Here is a 16,196-nt window from a genome sequence, read left to right on the forward strand (position 1 = left end):
CAATTCTCCAAATAATTCCTATTAGGAAGCTATTGTTTCCTAATCCCATTTTATGGATGTGAAATCTGAGGCTCAGAGAGGTTGTGAAATTGTGCCAAGAACACACAGTTAGTAAACACACAATCCCTCTGGACAGCCCTTGTGAGAAGGTTTGGATATATAATGGAGAGTCAGAGTACAGCTAGGGCATTTCTTCTCATCTACAGAGCAGAGGAGCCTGCTAAGCTGCTAAACTGGTTCCAGAACCCTAGGGTGCTAGCTGTTAAGGCATTGCCTTCATCTTGGCTCTAACTTGTACTAAAAACTTGACTGGAGTCCAGGAGAGTGAAGAGAGTGACTTCTGGACAAAGGACCCCAGCCTGCATGTGATTCTACGGTAGGAAACAGAATCCCAAGCAGAATGAGAATAGGTATGAAAACTAGAATTCAAGCCATTTTCCAACCTTCTTCCTCTGGGATGGAACAGGACTTCTTATTTCTTCAGCAATTCTCTGGAGTGTCTCATTTTCCAGCTTTTAAAAGCTCCCCTCCCTCCCTTTTCAGAGCTCATTGGAGGTCTGTCTCTGGCATGCACCCTCCCTCTCAGGAAAAAAGAAACAAGGCAGGTTAGGACACAAGGTCCAGTTCAGTCTGTATTCCATCCCAGTCCCCTCACTGAACCCAAATCTTTATCTCCCCCTGGTAGTGGGGCTCAAAGCAGATGAGCCCGGGACTGCCAGGCCACCAGGACCCACCAGACTGAAACCTCTATTAGTGATTATCTTCTGAGCAGATACCCCTTCCAAACTGGGGATGTAGGACTTTGAAACTAGAAAATGCTAAGTCTGAGAGAGAGGAAAGAACAAATCCAGCAATACACAGAGCTCTGTGTATTCACAGGGAAGTTGGCAGGGTTGTGTTCAGGCATAGAAACTCCTAGTGGTACAAAGGGACGTGCCCAGAGTGGAGAAATCATGCTAATTGTCTGCGCCAGAGCTGGAGAACGCCACCCAAAATGAAGAGAGAAAGGGAAGTCCTGTCCAGAGCCTCTAGTGCCTTGCGCTTCACTCCTTTTGTCTACCTTCTTCTGATCCAGACAGGTAGGGGCCAGACGGGTAAGAAAGGGTCTGGAGAAGGGACCTTGGGCTTTCAAAAGAGAGGGAGGGGTGGGTTGAGGGCCTGATGCCTTTGGGGTGGAAGGAGGGGAGAGAGCTCAGCTGCCGTGGGAAGATTCGCAGTGAATTCAGGCATCAATGTGGAATGTATTTCTTCATTCCGTGTGCCTGGCTTCTGCCCCCCTCCCCCAAAAGGCTGCATGACTGTGGAGCTCCCACAGCATTCAGTACATTGGATGGATGGCGCTGAGCCATTTCGTATGGAATGACTTGTTGGCGTGGGCCAGTCCAACATTCTCTCCAAAGGGTTATGGTGGGACTTTAGGGAGGGGGTGAAATCTTGGTTTTATTCCGGCTTCTCTAAGTGTAAAACAGCAAGGAAGAGGAAAGAAGCTTTGGTGATAATGAAATTTCTGGTTCTTGAAGAGTAACATCCATCTATCCATAACTCACCTATGCCATAGATATTTATTTCCTGTACTGTCACCAACCTTGGAGAATTGATCTTTTTTTTTTTAGAACACAATTAGAGAACCTAGAAATTCACAATTTAGTGGGGCAAACAGATGCAAAGGTCATTTCAATGAAATGCGAAGGTTGTGGAAACTATGAATCAAATATGCCTAGGGTGCATCGGCATCAGAAAAGGGTGCCTACTCCAGACCGGAAGCTGGTGGTGATGGTGCAGAGTTGGGGAATACAGGGGAGGTTTCCTGGTAGAGATAACATCTGAACTAAATTTCGAAGGATGAGAAAATTGAATAGGCATGGGCATAATAGTCCGGGAAAATGGGAAGAGGTCAACAGCTTGATATGGCATTTGTGTGTTTAAGGAGAGCACAGCGATACACATTGCTGGAGAGGAAAATGTGTATTGAATTAGGCAAGAGCTTGTCACCCATACCAGGAAACCTGGAATACAGTCCATAAATGATGGCTGGGAGAAGATGCATTGAATGGTTCTAACTTGGAGGAAGGCAAGGTCAGACATACATTTCATAGTTCACTCAGTCTGTAGTAAGGCATTGGAGGGGGAAAGAGGCAAATGCAATAGTTCAGGGAAAAAAAGCAGAAGCTTGAATTACAATCAAGACAAAGGGAATAAGGCAGGTAGAGATAATATTTTGCAGGTAAAGTTGGGACTTAGTAACTGATGGGAAGTGGGAGGCTCTGGAAAGGGAAGAAAAGATTCTGTGTGAAATCTTTAGCAAAAAAATGAGATAGGGCAGTGGGATATGATGATTAGAATTTTGCATTGTACATGTTGTGCTTGCTCAATACTTCCCACTTCTGGCACTTTCTTGTGAAAATGTTGAATAGCCTGAACCTGAAGGTGGAGAGGTCAGAAGGGTTGGAGAGAGGTATTTGGAAGCTGTCAACCCATAGGTGGGAAACAATGGGAATACATTGATCATTTAGGAGGAGAAACATGTGGGCTGAAAATTGAACATAGCTAACCCCACACTTGTAGAAGGCAGAGAAAGAAAGCCTCTGAAGGAGACCAGGAAGAAACGGTCAGAGGGACAGAGGGAGAATGAGAAGGCTGTGATGTCTGGAAAGGCAAAGGTGTAGAGATTTTTCAGGAATGCATCAACATTACCAAAGGGATCACAGAGGTCCAGCAGCTAAAGATCCAAAAGAGTCCATGGGTTGAGCAATCAAGAGATTACTGACAATATTAGTGAGAGCAGTCTGGAGATGACCGAGTTGAAGAAATAATGAGAGCAGAAGGTATGGATTCAATGAATTGGTAAGAGGAAGTGCACAGTGAAATCTACAAATCAGGGATGTCCATAAACTCTTTCAGGTCATCTAATAATAAAGACAAAAAACGTAGTTAAGATCTTGTCAGTCCGAGTGTGACTAGGATAAAAAAAAAAAGGTGACAAAGGATCTCCTGTGTAAGAAAAAAGTAATTTAATAAATAGAACCCCAAAAATCCTAAATGTAAGAAGGTCTTAGTTATGCCTGAAGCACAGTGTGATGGTGCAGGCTCAGGCCATTGTGCTGCTGTGGACTAAAGAACAATAAAGAGCTGAGATACTCTAAGGAATTCCTGCCATCCTCCACAGATCATTTAGGAAAATGTCTCGTTTGTAACAAACAAATTCCAAATTTTAAGTTCCTGACACTAACCATGTACTAGCCCAATGCAGTTTCAGAATGAGGCTTTGGAAGGGGAAGGACTCAGCTCCATGAAGTGTTTCAAGGACCAAGCCGATGGAGGCCCTATCAACTTCAACATAGGTTTCCAAAGGTCACCATGAGATTTACTTCCGTTTCTGCCAGTAGAGAATTTGAAAACAAACAAACAAAAAACCATGGAGAATCATGCATGGCAGACAAGGCTCAAAAGTGATTCCTATCACTTCTAGTAGTTCTGCTGGCTAGCACCCAGCCACATGGCCATACCTAACTGCAAGGGAGTCTGGGAAAAGTAGTTTTTAAGATTGCCACTAGAACAGGGGAACCGACAGTGTAGCTTCCAAAGATTTACCTTCTCCTTGTGGTTACGGCAGCAACCACTAAGCTAGCTCAGTAGCAATCAAGCAAGTAATCAGTCACTAAAACCCTGTTCCTAGTGTGGACTAATGAGGCTTTCCTAGATTTATCCCAGCCCAATTTATTGTACAGCCAAACAATGCTTTTGTAGAATCTAAGCCACTAATTCACAGATATAAACACAGCATGTCATAAGTCTAGATAATTTGATTTGCATCATCAAGGGATCCAATAGGAAGAATTCCATTCCTGGATTCCATTCTTTTTAGCCCCAAGTCCACTTCCACAATGTAGGGGACATCTCGTATTGTTGTTGTTACTGTTGTTATAATTGAAAGTTACGTACAGAAAATTGCATTTAGTGTAAGGATAGAGTTTGATGGATCTTTAAAAAGTGAACAAGCACATGTAACCAGCCTCCAGATGAAGAAGTAGAACATGTCAGCCCCTTGGACGCACCCTCATATTATTTCATTTCCCATCACTCGCCCCTCACCCCACCCTGCAACAGGGTTACACTGGTATTCTAGCTTCTAATACAAACTAATTTTGTCTGTCTTGGAATTTTACACAAATGGAAACATTTATACATTTTTTTGTGTCTGGCTTCTTTTGCTGAACAGCAAGTTTGTTAGATTCATCTATGTTGTCAGTGTAATTGTAACTTGTTTGGTCTCAAAGCTGAACACAGCAGTCCATTGTATTACTATTCTACAATTTATTTATCTACTCAACCTTAATAGAAACTCTGGTTGTTTCCAGTTTGGGGCTTTATGAAAAGAGTTGCTAAAAGCATTCTAGTACGTTTCTCTTGATGAATGTACATACCTATTTCTTTGGGGGAATAAACCTAGGAGGGGAAGTGCTAAGGCATAGGTTATGTGGGTGTTTAGCTTTAGCAGATATGACCAAATGGTTTTCAGAAGTGGTTGTATCAATTTATAACTCCAGCAGTAGTGTGAGTTCCAGATGTTGCACGACTTTGCCAGGAAGTGCATTTTCTTGTTTTCATTTTAACAATTCTAGTGAGTGTGAGGTTAATAGATAATTAATAGATCTGAATCCTTTTCATAGGCTTATTGGCCAGATAGATATTTTGTTTTGTGAATTGCCTGTTTCTAGTCTTTTGTTCATTTTTCTATTTAGTGGTCTGGATTTTCAAATTACTATTATTATTGATTTGTAAGAATTCCCCCCTCCCCGTTTTTTTTCTTTGGCATGGCAGGCTCTGGGAATTGAACCCAGGTCTCTGGCATGGCAGGTGAGAACTCTGCCACTGAGCCATTGTTGCCTGCCCAAGAGTTTTAAAAATATTTTCAGGACAAGTCCTTTGAGGGATATATGTATTGCCAATATCTCCTTCCACTCTAGGGCTTGCCTTTTCACTCTCTTAATGGTGTCCATTGATGAACAGAAGACCCCAATTCATATGTCCAATGTGTGTTTTCCTTCTTTTGGCTCCTGTCTAAGAAATCTTTGCCCGCGCTCAAGTCATGAAGATATTCTCATATGTTATCTTCCTAAAATTGAATTTTTTGATCTTTCACATTTAGAACTATAATCTCTCTAAAATTGATATTTGTGTAAGATGGGAGGTTAGGGTCAAGATTCATGGTTTTTTTCCTACATGGCTATCTAAGTGACCCAGCACTTATTTTATTGCTATTGGTAATAAAAAAAAAAATTCCCTCTACTATACTGCAGTGTCACCTTTATCATAAATTTTGATCACATATAAGTGTGTTTTGGGGACTCCATTCCATTGATCTATGTGTCTGCCCTTGTGCCAATTTCACAACTCTTAATTACTGTAGCTTTGTAAGTCTTGTCATCCGGTACTGAAATCCTACATTGATCTTCTTCCTTAAAATTGCCTCAGCTTTGGTTGGCTTTTTGTCTTTCCATATAAATTTTAGAATCAGCTTGTCATTTTGCACACAGACATGTAAACAGAGAGAGTAAACTGCCTGGGATTTTGATTGATAATGTATTAAATTTATAAAACCATTTGGGAAAATTGACAGCCTAAAAATAGTGAGTCTTCCAATCCACGAATATGGTAAATCTCTATATGCCATCTTAACACTTATTAACTAGGTCCATATAACTGAATACCTACACTCTGAAGTGTAAATAGAAAGCTACCAAGTCCCCTCTCTTCATAGATCCCAAGGGCTTCTTTGCAGTTTCTGTTTCCTGGTTTTCTCCCACTTCCCTGAATGGTTGACATTTGAAAATCTCATGCTTCTGGCAAGGCCCCACCCCCTATCCACAGGGTTATGGACTTAACCTTGTCTGCCTCAACAGGATAACAGCACAAGAAAAAAGCACGTTGTGGGTTTTTTTTTTTTCCTATTATAATACCATGCTGTATGCAGTGCTTGACTATTGTAAGCTGCTCTGGTCGACCACACCTTAAAAAGGAAATAATACAATTGGAGAAAGCACAGAAAAGGATGTCTACAATAGCCAGAGATGGAGGGACTTCTTTATGAAGACAGATCCAAACAAAACAAAATACCCTTCAGTTAAAAAGGGATATAACTCTGGCCCATGCACTTAAAAAAAAAAAAAATTCAACAAATGGTGCTGCAATAATGGGGTAAGTCACATGGAAAAATAATGAAATGTGACCCACCATATAGCATACAAAAAAAAAGTGGGATATGACTGTAGTCCTTGGTGTTATAGAGTATGGATAAGGCATATAGGGACAAATCTGGTACACAAATTTGGCACCACTCAACTGGCACTTTCAAATGGTAAATTTAAAGCAGGAACTAGTAAAAGGAAAATTTGGCCACAAAAAGGATATATAAAAGTGAGTAGACATGGTTTCTTTAAGGGAAGAGGCTATTAAGGGACGCTTGATATTCCTAAGTGTCTCAGCAGAAATTAAACCTACTTGAGGAGGGAACACTGATGTGAACCAGTGTGGCATTGTTTATGTTGATAGATATATTTTGCTGCAATATTAATTTCCTCTTGTTCAGCCTCCAGTGGGAACAAAGACTTTTTATATAATGATGCCTCAGAGACTTGAGGACAATGATGGAGTTAATCACTTCTCAAGGTTGAACAGTTCCAATGCTTTTTAGTTCCACTCTGGACCGTAGTTGTTAGCCATTTCCTCATTTCTGTGTCCTGCTTTGGCTGCAGTCCCAGTTCTGTGTCCCTTGAAATTTGTGGAACCCTGAACTTAACATGGACTCGGATTTTGGCTGGAGTTTTGTGAAGCAGTGTTTGCTTGGCAAAATGTCAGGCCTGGGGCATACATCCTTAGGGTTGTAGCTTCTTCTATGTTTTATCCAGAAGAAGTTAAGTTTAAATTGGAAGCAAGAGCAGACTTGAGGGCAAAAGACGGCACAAAACAGCTCCTGGGATCTTGTAGACCTTGAAGGGAAAGGAGGGAGAGGAGGCAAGGGAAGCCCAAGGGAGGTCAGAGAAGATAAAAAGGGGAGGGAGAATCTCTTCCACTTTTCCTTGGGACTGGGACTGCCACTGCCCCTGTCCAGCCCCATGGAAGATGGTACTGTGATCCCTCCAAGTTTGATGCTTGAGTCCATGTCACAGATTTGCTAAAACCCAGATGGCACAGCCATCTATAACCCTCCTATACAAAGCCCACTGTTTCTTCTTTCAGGGTCATGAAGAAGGGAGGTAGATGTCCCCCAGCTTTTTAAACATCACCACTGTAGTCTTTAATGGAGCTCAGCTATTTTTTTTTCAGACCCCTTCAAGTCACACATAACAACCCTATTTGCCTACCCAGAGAAGTTTGAAAGCTTGCTTTCCTACATCAAGCCAAGCCTAGGACTTGGCAGTCATTAGGCAGGAAATCCCACCTAAATAATTACAGAAACTAAGAATTAGAAGAAACTCTAAGGATCGTGTGGCCAAATAGATTTCAGTTTGATACACAGAGTCATAGGGATTCCTGGTAGCTCCCCAAGTTGTTGTTGAGGGTTGGGGGGAAAAGGGGAGCAGGAAGGCATGACCCTGGTCCCCACCATCTCTTCTGCCAAAGCAGTTGAGCTGGAACTATAGTTCATTTCTTTCCATTTTTATGTAAAATTTTGTGTAAATAAAAAATATTTAATAAAAAATGTTTAAGGGTGAGCCATGTGGCTCAGCAGGCAGAGTTCTTGCCTGCCATGCCGAGGACCCAGGTTCGATTCCGGGTGCCTGCCCATGCCAAAAAAAAAAAAAAAAAAAGGTTTGAAAATAGTTGATTTTGTCCATTCTATCTTCCCCAAATTAAAACTCTCCTTAATAACAAGCACAGCACAGTAAAGCAAATGTCAGATTAATCATTAGAGTCTTCTCTTCCCATCTTGACGGCTTCTGATTCTAACATACCCAGCAGGTGGTAAATCATAGAATGTCAGAGTTGGGAAAACCCCTAGAGATCATCTAGTCCCACCACCCCATTATACCAAGGAGGAAACTGAGGCCCAGAGAGGTGAAAAGATGGTCAATTGACCTATCCTTGGTCAAGCCAAGATGAGAAACTTATTAATTAATAAAGTAACTTGTTCCAATAATGGATTGAATATGCTTAGTAAATAAAATTTGCTTTGACCTTCATTTAACTATCTCTTGGTTCAGTCTGGGCTCTCTAAGCACAAGAAGATGAGCACAGACTGGGAAGGTACAGCACAGTTTTCCCAATTCTAAACTGTAGCAGTAGCAGAATGGGAAATAGGAGTGAAAGGCAATGACTGAAAGAAACCAACTAGGGGTGCAGAGGGGCTAAGAACCTGTTCCATACGTGTCTCTTCAGCTAAACTCAGCCCTGTACCCACTGGCATCCTCTCCAGAAGACATCCCATAGGATGGTTGTATTTCTCTGCAACATTAGGTGACAGCAATCAATAGTATCTGTTCAGTCCTCAAAGCACCTAAGAGGTCCCTGAAATGTGAGATGTGTCTCTGGATGGGGCAGCCATGGGTCACGATGGCAAAATCCTAGAATTACAGAGCTGAAGCAAACCCATGAGATCTGCTAGTCCTGCACCCTCTTTTTACCTATGGAGAAACTGGGCCCAGATCATGCAACTGACAATAGGGCCCAGGTCTCCCATCCCAACCTTGGGTCCTCTCCACTATGCAACAACAACTTATGTGTACTGTGTTTTAATCCTGTGAGTTTGGTAAGACAGCAGCTTCTGTTGTTGTTAATAGCCCTATTTTACGTATAAGAAAGATAACTTTCCCAAGTTCACCCAGCCAGCATGTGGTACAGCCTAGGTTCCCAAGGCCTTCTGATTCTGAACTCTTTCTTCTACTCATCCCAAATCCCTCCTCCATAAGGGATGCAAATTGGACTGGCCTTTGGGTGAATTTCCAAAACCACCCACTCAGGTGATGTCATTCTGCACTGGGCAGGTCTGGTAAGATGTCACGTGCAGCTAGGGTAAAGAGAGGGGAAGTTCATGCTATGCCTGCAAATTGATCAAGTTTGTCTACAGGCCTATATGTTTCCCCTTTATTGGCATCGTCTTGTGGCACACTCCTTTCTTCAGGAATCTGTGTTCCCATGCTTTCTCCCCTACCACCACCACCTCCTCCAAATCCCTGATCAAGAAGATCTGATAATGACCTATCAGGGGGTAGGGATTTTTGTCTACTTTGCTCATTGATACATCCCAAGGACACAAAACAGTACCTGGCACATAGTAGGTGCTCAATAAAAATTTCTATGAGTGGAGTGCTTAGAAAGTGGGTTGGCTGAAAACTTCTGCCAGAGGAAGACAATGAGGAATAGAACCAAAAAACCAGAGGACCAAATGGAAGAAGAATTGGGGAGAGAACAGTGTCCTGAGAAAGAGGGACAGCAGAGGAGGTGAAAGACACAGAGCTACAACGGATAGCAGATGATACCTAAGAAAAAGCAGCAAGGAATGACATAGAGTGAAGGGCCCAGAAGGGCAAGATGTGGAGAGATCAGAGGGCTGGAAGGTGGGAGCCAGGGAAGGAGTGGAGAGCCTCACACTGCCCTCTCCCTGGGGACTTCTTTCCACAGACCCCCTGGAGGGGGTGAATGTCACCAGCCCGTTGCGCCTGATCCATGGCACGGTGGGGAAGGCGGCCCTGTTCTCCGTCCAGTACAGTAGCACCAGCAGTGACAAGCCCGTGGTGAAGTGGCAGCTGAAGCGGGACAAGCCGGTGACCGTGGTGCAGTCCATTGGCACAGAGGTCATCGGCACCTTGCGGCCCGACTATCGAGACCGCATCCGCCTCTTTGAGAATGGCTCCCTACTTCTCAGCGACCTGCAGCTGGCAGATGAGGGCACCTACGAGGTGGAGATCTCCATCACTGATGACACCTTCACCGGGGAGAAGACCATCAACCTCACTGTAGACGGTAAGGTGGCTGGCCCAGGGAAAACCATCAGCACCCCTGGGGAACCAAGAAGGAGCCCACCGGAAGTTAGAAGTTGGCAGGCAGGCACAGCTAACCCAAATATAGTGCTGGGAAGTACTCGGAGTGTTCTGCATATATCGACTCATTTAATAATTATGATAACTTAGATGATATCATGAGGAAACCGAGGCACAAAGAGGTTGAGTAACCCGCCCAGGTCACACAGCAAATAAGTGATAGACCCAAGATTTCAATCCAGATACTTGGACCTAGGCTTTCCCAGCTAAAAATTTTCTGGGCTGGATCTGTTTAAGACACCAAAGCCCTGTGGTCTTGGAAAGGTACCTGGGAAGAAGGGAATATAAGGTCCAGGAGGGCAGGGACTATAGCTGTCTTGTTCAGCATCATACCCTGAATGCCCAGTAAATAGTTGGTAAAGGAATGAATGAAGGGATGAGTGATGAGAAAGGACTGGGTTGATGACCACTGAAGGGTCATTTCAGACCACAGACCGAGTTGTGGTGTGTTGGAAGGCAGGGAGCTAATAAAGGGGTAGGAGATGCTTTGTATTCTGTGACTCACAGACTCCCCCACCCCGGGACCCAGTGCCCATTTCGAGGCCACAGGTGGCAGTGGCTTCGACCACTGTGCTGGAGCTCAGTGAGGCCTTCACCCTCAACTGCTCACATGAAAACGGCACCAAGCCCAGCTACACCTGGCTGAAGGATGGCAAACCCCTCCTCAATGACTCGCGCATGCTCCTGTCCCCTGACCAAAAGGTGCTCACCATCACCCGTGTGCTCATGGAGGATGATGACCTGTACAGCTGCATCGTGGAGAACCCCATCAGCCAGGGCCGTAGCCTGCCTGTCAAAATCACCGTATACAGTAAGTCTCCCTGCCTGTCCTGCTCTGGGGCCCAGCACCTGGAGAGGTAGTTGCCTCTGGCGGACTCGGGACATCCCAGTCAGGTGGGAAATGGGCTTTGCGCACTGGCCAGCCATGCCACCTGGGGCTCCTCTTCTCTTCCTTCCACTCCAGAAAGTTGTCCTCACCAAACCTCTTACCCTACCTGAGGCTTCTCCCACCTCCCAGCTTTTCTCTCTCTCCCTCTCCCTAGGAAGAAGCTCCCTCTACATCATTTTGTCTACGGGAGGCATCTTCCTTCTCGTGACCTTGGTGACAGTCTGTGCCTGCTGGAAACCATCCAAAAAGTCTGGGTAACTTTCATTGTTCCACACTCTCACCATGCTGATTTTTCAGTCCATCCTAACCCCAAGCTTTCTTCTCAGTCTCTTTAAATGCCTTTCCTCCCAGGAGATCCATTTCACCTTTTGTAGGGAACCATGTCCTCTTCTCATCAACCTAAACAAAAACGTAGCACTAATAATAATGCTTTCATTATCATTATTTCATTATTTTATTGCTGAGCACCTACGTTGGGCCAGGCACCGGGACTGTGGTTAGCACACCATCTTTTAATTCTTAAAGCCCTGTAGGAGAGGTAGGATTAGTTTACATGTAGTCACGCTAAGAACCAGATTGGCTAAATGACTTGCCCACGGTGACAAGGCTAAGACGTGGGAGACTCAGGATGCAAATCTAGGTGTGGCTCATTCCAAAGCTCATGGACCCTCTACTCCCACCCTACCCAGCCCAACCTCCCATCACAAGGCCTCTTTTAAGGCCATCAGATCCCTCCCTGGGATCCCCCAGACCTCCTGCTCACACAGAATAGCTCTGTTCAGGGGGTGCTGTACTAATTTGCAGGAAGAAGAGGAATCTGGAGAAGCAAAACTCCCTGGAATACATGGATCAGAATGACGACCGCCTGAAACCAGAAGGTGAGCTCCCACCCACCCACTCACCGGGCCCATCTTCACTCAGATCAGTGGGCTGCTGGGAAAAGACAGAATTGGGCAACAAGGACACCAGCTCTGTGGGGACCCTTCCCCCAGCAACTGCACGAAGACTGCAGAGCAGGGAGAGGTGCGGTCAAGGTAGGACCTTGGGTGCTCGGGATCCTTTGATGAAGGTTGGAGGGGGAGGTGATGAGGGGGTCAGGAACTTGGCCAGTAGTGGAGCAAATAATGCATGTGCTGGCTGGTGGAGAGGGTTCTGAATCTGGGCCAGCCCCTCCATTCTTTATTTGTGCAGCAGAGACACTCCCCCGAAGTGGAGAGCAGGAGCGAAAGAACCCCATGGGGCTCTATATCCTGAAGGACAAGGTGAGCGGCTCTGAGCTGGTTCCTACAAATACACAATGAGCCCCTTAAACTGCGTACATGCCTGGTGCCACTAAGTTCTCCCCATCATTACCCCTTCAGGGTACACAAAAAGAACTCTGTGAAAACTATTTGTCACCTCTCCCTCCCCCCGCCCCCCCCACACACATTTTAGAGATTAGAAAGACAAGGCTGAAAGAGCCAAACTGACTTGTCCAGAATCAAATCAGTAAATAAGTGGCAGATGCAGGTAGGCCACAAACCTAGGTTTCTGGACACCAACTCTGGTGATTTCTCCACTATTCCCCAGCTAATTCCTGTCCCGTGCAGGCCAAGACCCGTGAAAAGAAGCGAATAAGGGGATTAATGAACGTTAGCATTTATTGAGCACCTACTACGTGCCAACACTGCGCCATGCGTTATATACAGCACGAAAAACCAGACCCAAGGAAAGGCCGCCTTCCAAGCGGTGGGAGGGTGGAGGGAACTGCCTGTCCCCCACCTCGATATCCCTGGCACCCTCTAGCACTAGGCGCGCTCACAGACTGGGCCGGCTGCCTACTGACCCCTGTGTGTCCGGCGTATCCCTCGCAGGACTCCCAGGAGCCAGAGGAGAACCCCTCCCCGGAGCCTCGGAGCGCGACAGAGCCCGGTCCGCCCGGCTACTCGGTGTCTCCGGCCGTCCCGGGCCGCTCGCCTGGGCTGCCTATCCGCTCAGCCCGCCGCTACCCGCGTTCCCCGGCGCGCTCCCCCGCCACCGGCCGGACGCACACGTCGCCGCCGCGGGCCCCCAGCTCCCCGGGCCGCTCGCGCAGCGCTTCGCGCACACTGCGGACTGCCGGCGTGCACCTGATCCGCGAGCAGGACGAGACCAGCCGGGTGGAGATCAGCGCCTGAGCCGTCTCGGGACCCCCGCGGAAGGGACCGCGGCCGCGACCGGGCTAGGGGAGTCCTGGAGGGCGGAGGCGGGGGTGATCCTGCGCGTGGACTAGCACGAACTTGCGCAGATGGGGGGACGCGGCGGGTCGGCGGAGCGTGTATCTGGACGTGTATCCGGGTTGCGTTTGTTGTGTTCACGGTGGGTCTGGGTTATGCCCTCTTAGGACCATATAGAGTCTTAATTTTCTGGCCCAGTCCCGCAAGCGTCTTTATGGAAACTAACACCTGTAACCTATCCCCCGTGACTATCCTGTGCCCTTCCTTGGGAGCTCCTGTTTCCCAGCTCCTCCACCTTCCCTCCGAATTGTGGCAAGTCTAGATAGAGGCACTTGACCAAGTCCTAAAGCAAGGGGGAGCCAGAAGCCGGTTCCTGAGTGTACAGGGCTGTTCTGAGCACCGGGGGAATCACTGGGAAAGCAAAGCCTCAGGGCACCCTTCTCTGGGCACGTGGGTCCTGGGTACCTACACGTTGGTGAAGGAGAAAGACAAGCACATTCCTTTGCCCCCTGACCCGTGCCCTGGTAAGGACAAAGGACTCAAGCTTCCCGTGCTTGGCTTTCGTCCAAAACCTCCTCAGCAGTATGCCAAGCATTCTTTCTGTCCCTGTTCTGGAATAAAAGGGATGGACTTATTCCTCCTTTCCCACTCACTGCGGGTCCCAGCAAGTTAGACCAAGGGAGGAACTGTATTTAACCACTCGAATCCATACCTTTTCTCTGCCTTCCTTACAAAACAAGCCTTTCAAACAATCATTATCCCTGCAAAGGTTATTAAGCGTCCTCCAGCTGTAAGAGAATAGGTTCTAATCCCTGGAGAAATGGGGGGGACCGGGAGGTGGGGAGGCTTACTGCTCTCCAGGGACTCAGGGGAACACGATCCAACCCTGGGTCTCCTGCCACCCACCTGCCCTACTCCCCAGGTGCCCAGATCTTGGGGTCCAGGACAAGACAGACTCCCTAATCACACTAACATCAGAATAGAGAGGGACTTGAGCTGGGCCATTACGGCCTGGCCCTGCACATGCCATGCCCCTTGTACAGTTTTCAGGAGATGCCCTGATTGCCTGTGTGAGGAAAGAGGACAATTAAAGAGCTGAAAGAGAGGGAGGCCCTCTGTGTGTTCTGTCCTCTCCTCCCCATGCACTCCTGGCCCCTTCCCCACCTCCTAAGCTCCTTCTCCTTCTCACCCAGCCCAGGACCCTGCTAGCCCCGACTTCTACACCAGGGCAAGCTTTCCCAAGCCCCCACAGTGGCAACATTTCTATTTTGCCCCCCCCCAAAGCATGCTGCCTATCCCCAGTGTACTTACCCAGGCATCTGTGAGAAGGGGTGCCTTTTCAGTTCCCCCCTAGCTAGCCAGAATCGATTCACCAACTGTCCCATGTGCCTCATCCATAATGAGATAATGTGTGCAGAAGTGGCTCAGGCAAGTAGGAGATGCAGGAGGGGTACATCCTGGTCAGCCTTGAGATGCAGAGGTAAAGGTGAGGGTGAGAGGAGAGTTTGCTGTACCCCATGCCCTGGTGTGGAATCCCTGAGGTACCAGATTCCCAGACTCAAGCCATATCTGCTTAAATTGGGGGGCAAGTAAGGAAGTGGTGTTTTGTTTTTGTTTTTCGATCTTCATCTTTGTATTGCCAGCATCTAGCAGAGTGCCTAGCATATACTGGATGCTCAATAAACTTTTGATGAAATGAAATGATGACTTTATTCCACTTACACAAGAAGAAGAAAACAGTTTTAAAATACTAATCATTTCTCTTTTCTCTTTTCATCTTCTTTCATCATCTTTCACCCTCTTTCAAACCCCAAATTGTCTGCTCCAAAATCGTCATTCACTCACCCATTCATTCAGTTGTGCTTTCATTCATTCAACAAACATTTGTTAATCTACTGTGGGCCAGACTCTGTACTAAACACTGAGAATCCAACGTCATTGTGCCATCAACCCTATTCAGAAGGCAATCTGGAGGCAGAGGAGAAGACAGACAAGCAAGCAGATTATTGCAATACAGTGTGTAAAAGGCAGAAACAACGTAGGAGAGGCATGCATGTAGGGGGTGTCAGCAAAGGAGAGCATGCCTGAACTTAGTTGTGGAAGGATGAACTTAAACAGGTGGGAAAAAGAGGAGAGGACACATATTCCCTGCAAAGAGAGTAACATGTATAAAAGCTTGGAAGGGCAAGCACAGAGCATATGGCAGTGGATGATATTTCACGAAAGTATATGGAGTGAAAGTGAAGAAAGCTGAAGATAGATCCCTGTGGACATCAATATAATAAAGACAGAGTAAAAAAAAAAAAAAAGACCCCACCAAGGAAGCTAAAAAAGTATAGCCAGCAAGATAGGAGAAAATCTGGAAGATAGTGGCATCACAGACTCAAAGGAAAAGGAGGGTTTCAAGAAAGGGAGAGCCTCCAGGATATGGGGGTCACTTATGAAGAGGAACTAAAAGTGAGCATTAAATTTAGCAACAAGGAGATCATTGATCAGTGATGTAGTGGGGACAAAGATTGCAATGGATGAAAAGTGATTGCTATGTGGGATTTCTGCTAGTACCTGAGAGGTCCTTCTGCTTCAAAACTGGTAGGTGCTGCTTAACACATACTTGCTTTGCATTGCTAGCCTTCGGGAGATGGGAATCATTTCTGAGATGCCGGAAACAAAACAAAATTTAAAAAAAGGAAGGTGAGCTCCCCAAAATTTAGCACTCGTGAAATGTGGGATTGTTCCAGGGGCAAATGTATCAGCACTGCAATGGGAGATGAGAGTTGGGCCAGTGGCAGGGTGAAAGGAACTAAACCTGAGACTCCTGAATTAAGCTGATTAAGCTTAGAGGGGGGATAACGTGGCCCCTAGTTGTTAGCATCCCAGGCTCCTAATAAAAAAAGAACAAATCCTCTTGGAAAATTGCATACCCCCAAATTTTCAAAGATTAGGACCAACCAAATATAAATTAACAATTAAAAGCTCCTAAATAGGGCGGGCCACGGTGGCTCACCAGGCAGAGTTCTCACCTGCCATGCCAGAGACCCGGGTTCGATTCCCGGTGCCTGCCCATGCAAAAAA

The 16,196-nt window shown here is 46.3% G+C and overlaps 1 protein-coding gene across 3 annotated transcripts; it reads left to right on the plus strand.

The window, feature by feature from the left end:
* Positions 1 to 574: 574 nt before the first annotated feature.
* HEPACAM (hepatic and glial cell adhesion molecule) lies at positions 575 to 14,795 on the plus strand. Of its 3 annotated transcripts, none has more exons than XM_077112564.1 (7): positions 575 to 1,079; positions 9,622 to 9,963; positions 10,570 to 10,851; positions 11,084 to 11,183; positions 11,734 to 11,963; positions 12,121 to 12,191; positions 12,783 to 14,795. In XM_077112564.1, the coding sequence occupies exons 1-7, from the start codon at positions 995 to 997 to the stop codon at positions 13,083 to 13,085; spliced, it is 1,413 nt and encodes a 470-aa protein (XP_076968679.1). In that variant the 5' UTR covers positions 575 to 994; the 3' UTR covers positions 13,086 to 14,795. The 3 variants fall into 3 exon arrangements, with proteins under 3 accessions (XP_076968679.1, XP_076968681.1, XP_076968680.1); XM_077112566.1 differs by having other exon boundaries at positions 11,734 to 11,807; positions 12,124 to 12,191; XM_077112565.1 differs by having other exon boundaries at positions 576 to 1,079; positions 11,734 to 11,807.
* The last annotated feature ends 1,401 nt before the right edge of the window (positions 14,796 to 16,196 follow it).

This window comes from Tamandua tetradactyla, chromosome 8 (assembly GCF_023851605.1).
Source record: "Tamandua tetradactyla isolate mTamTet1 chromosome 8, mTamTet1.pri, whole genome shotgun sequence".
In the NCBI taxonomy this organism is placed as follows: domain Eukaryota; kingdom Metazoa; phylum Chordata; class Mammalia; order Pilosa; family Myrmecophagidae; genus Tamandua; species Tamandua tetradactyla.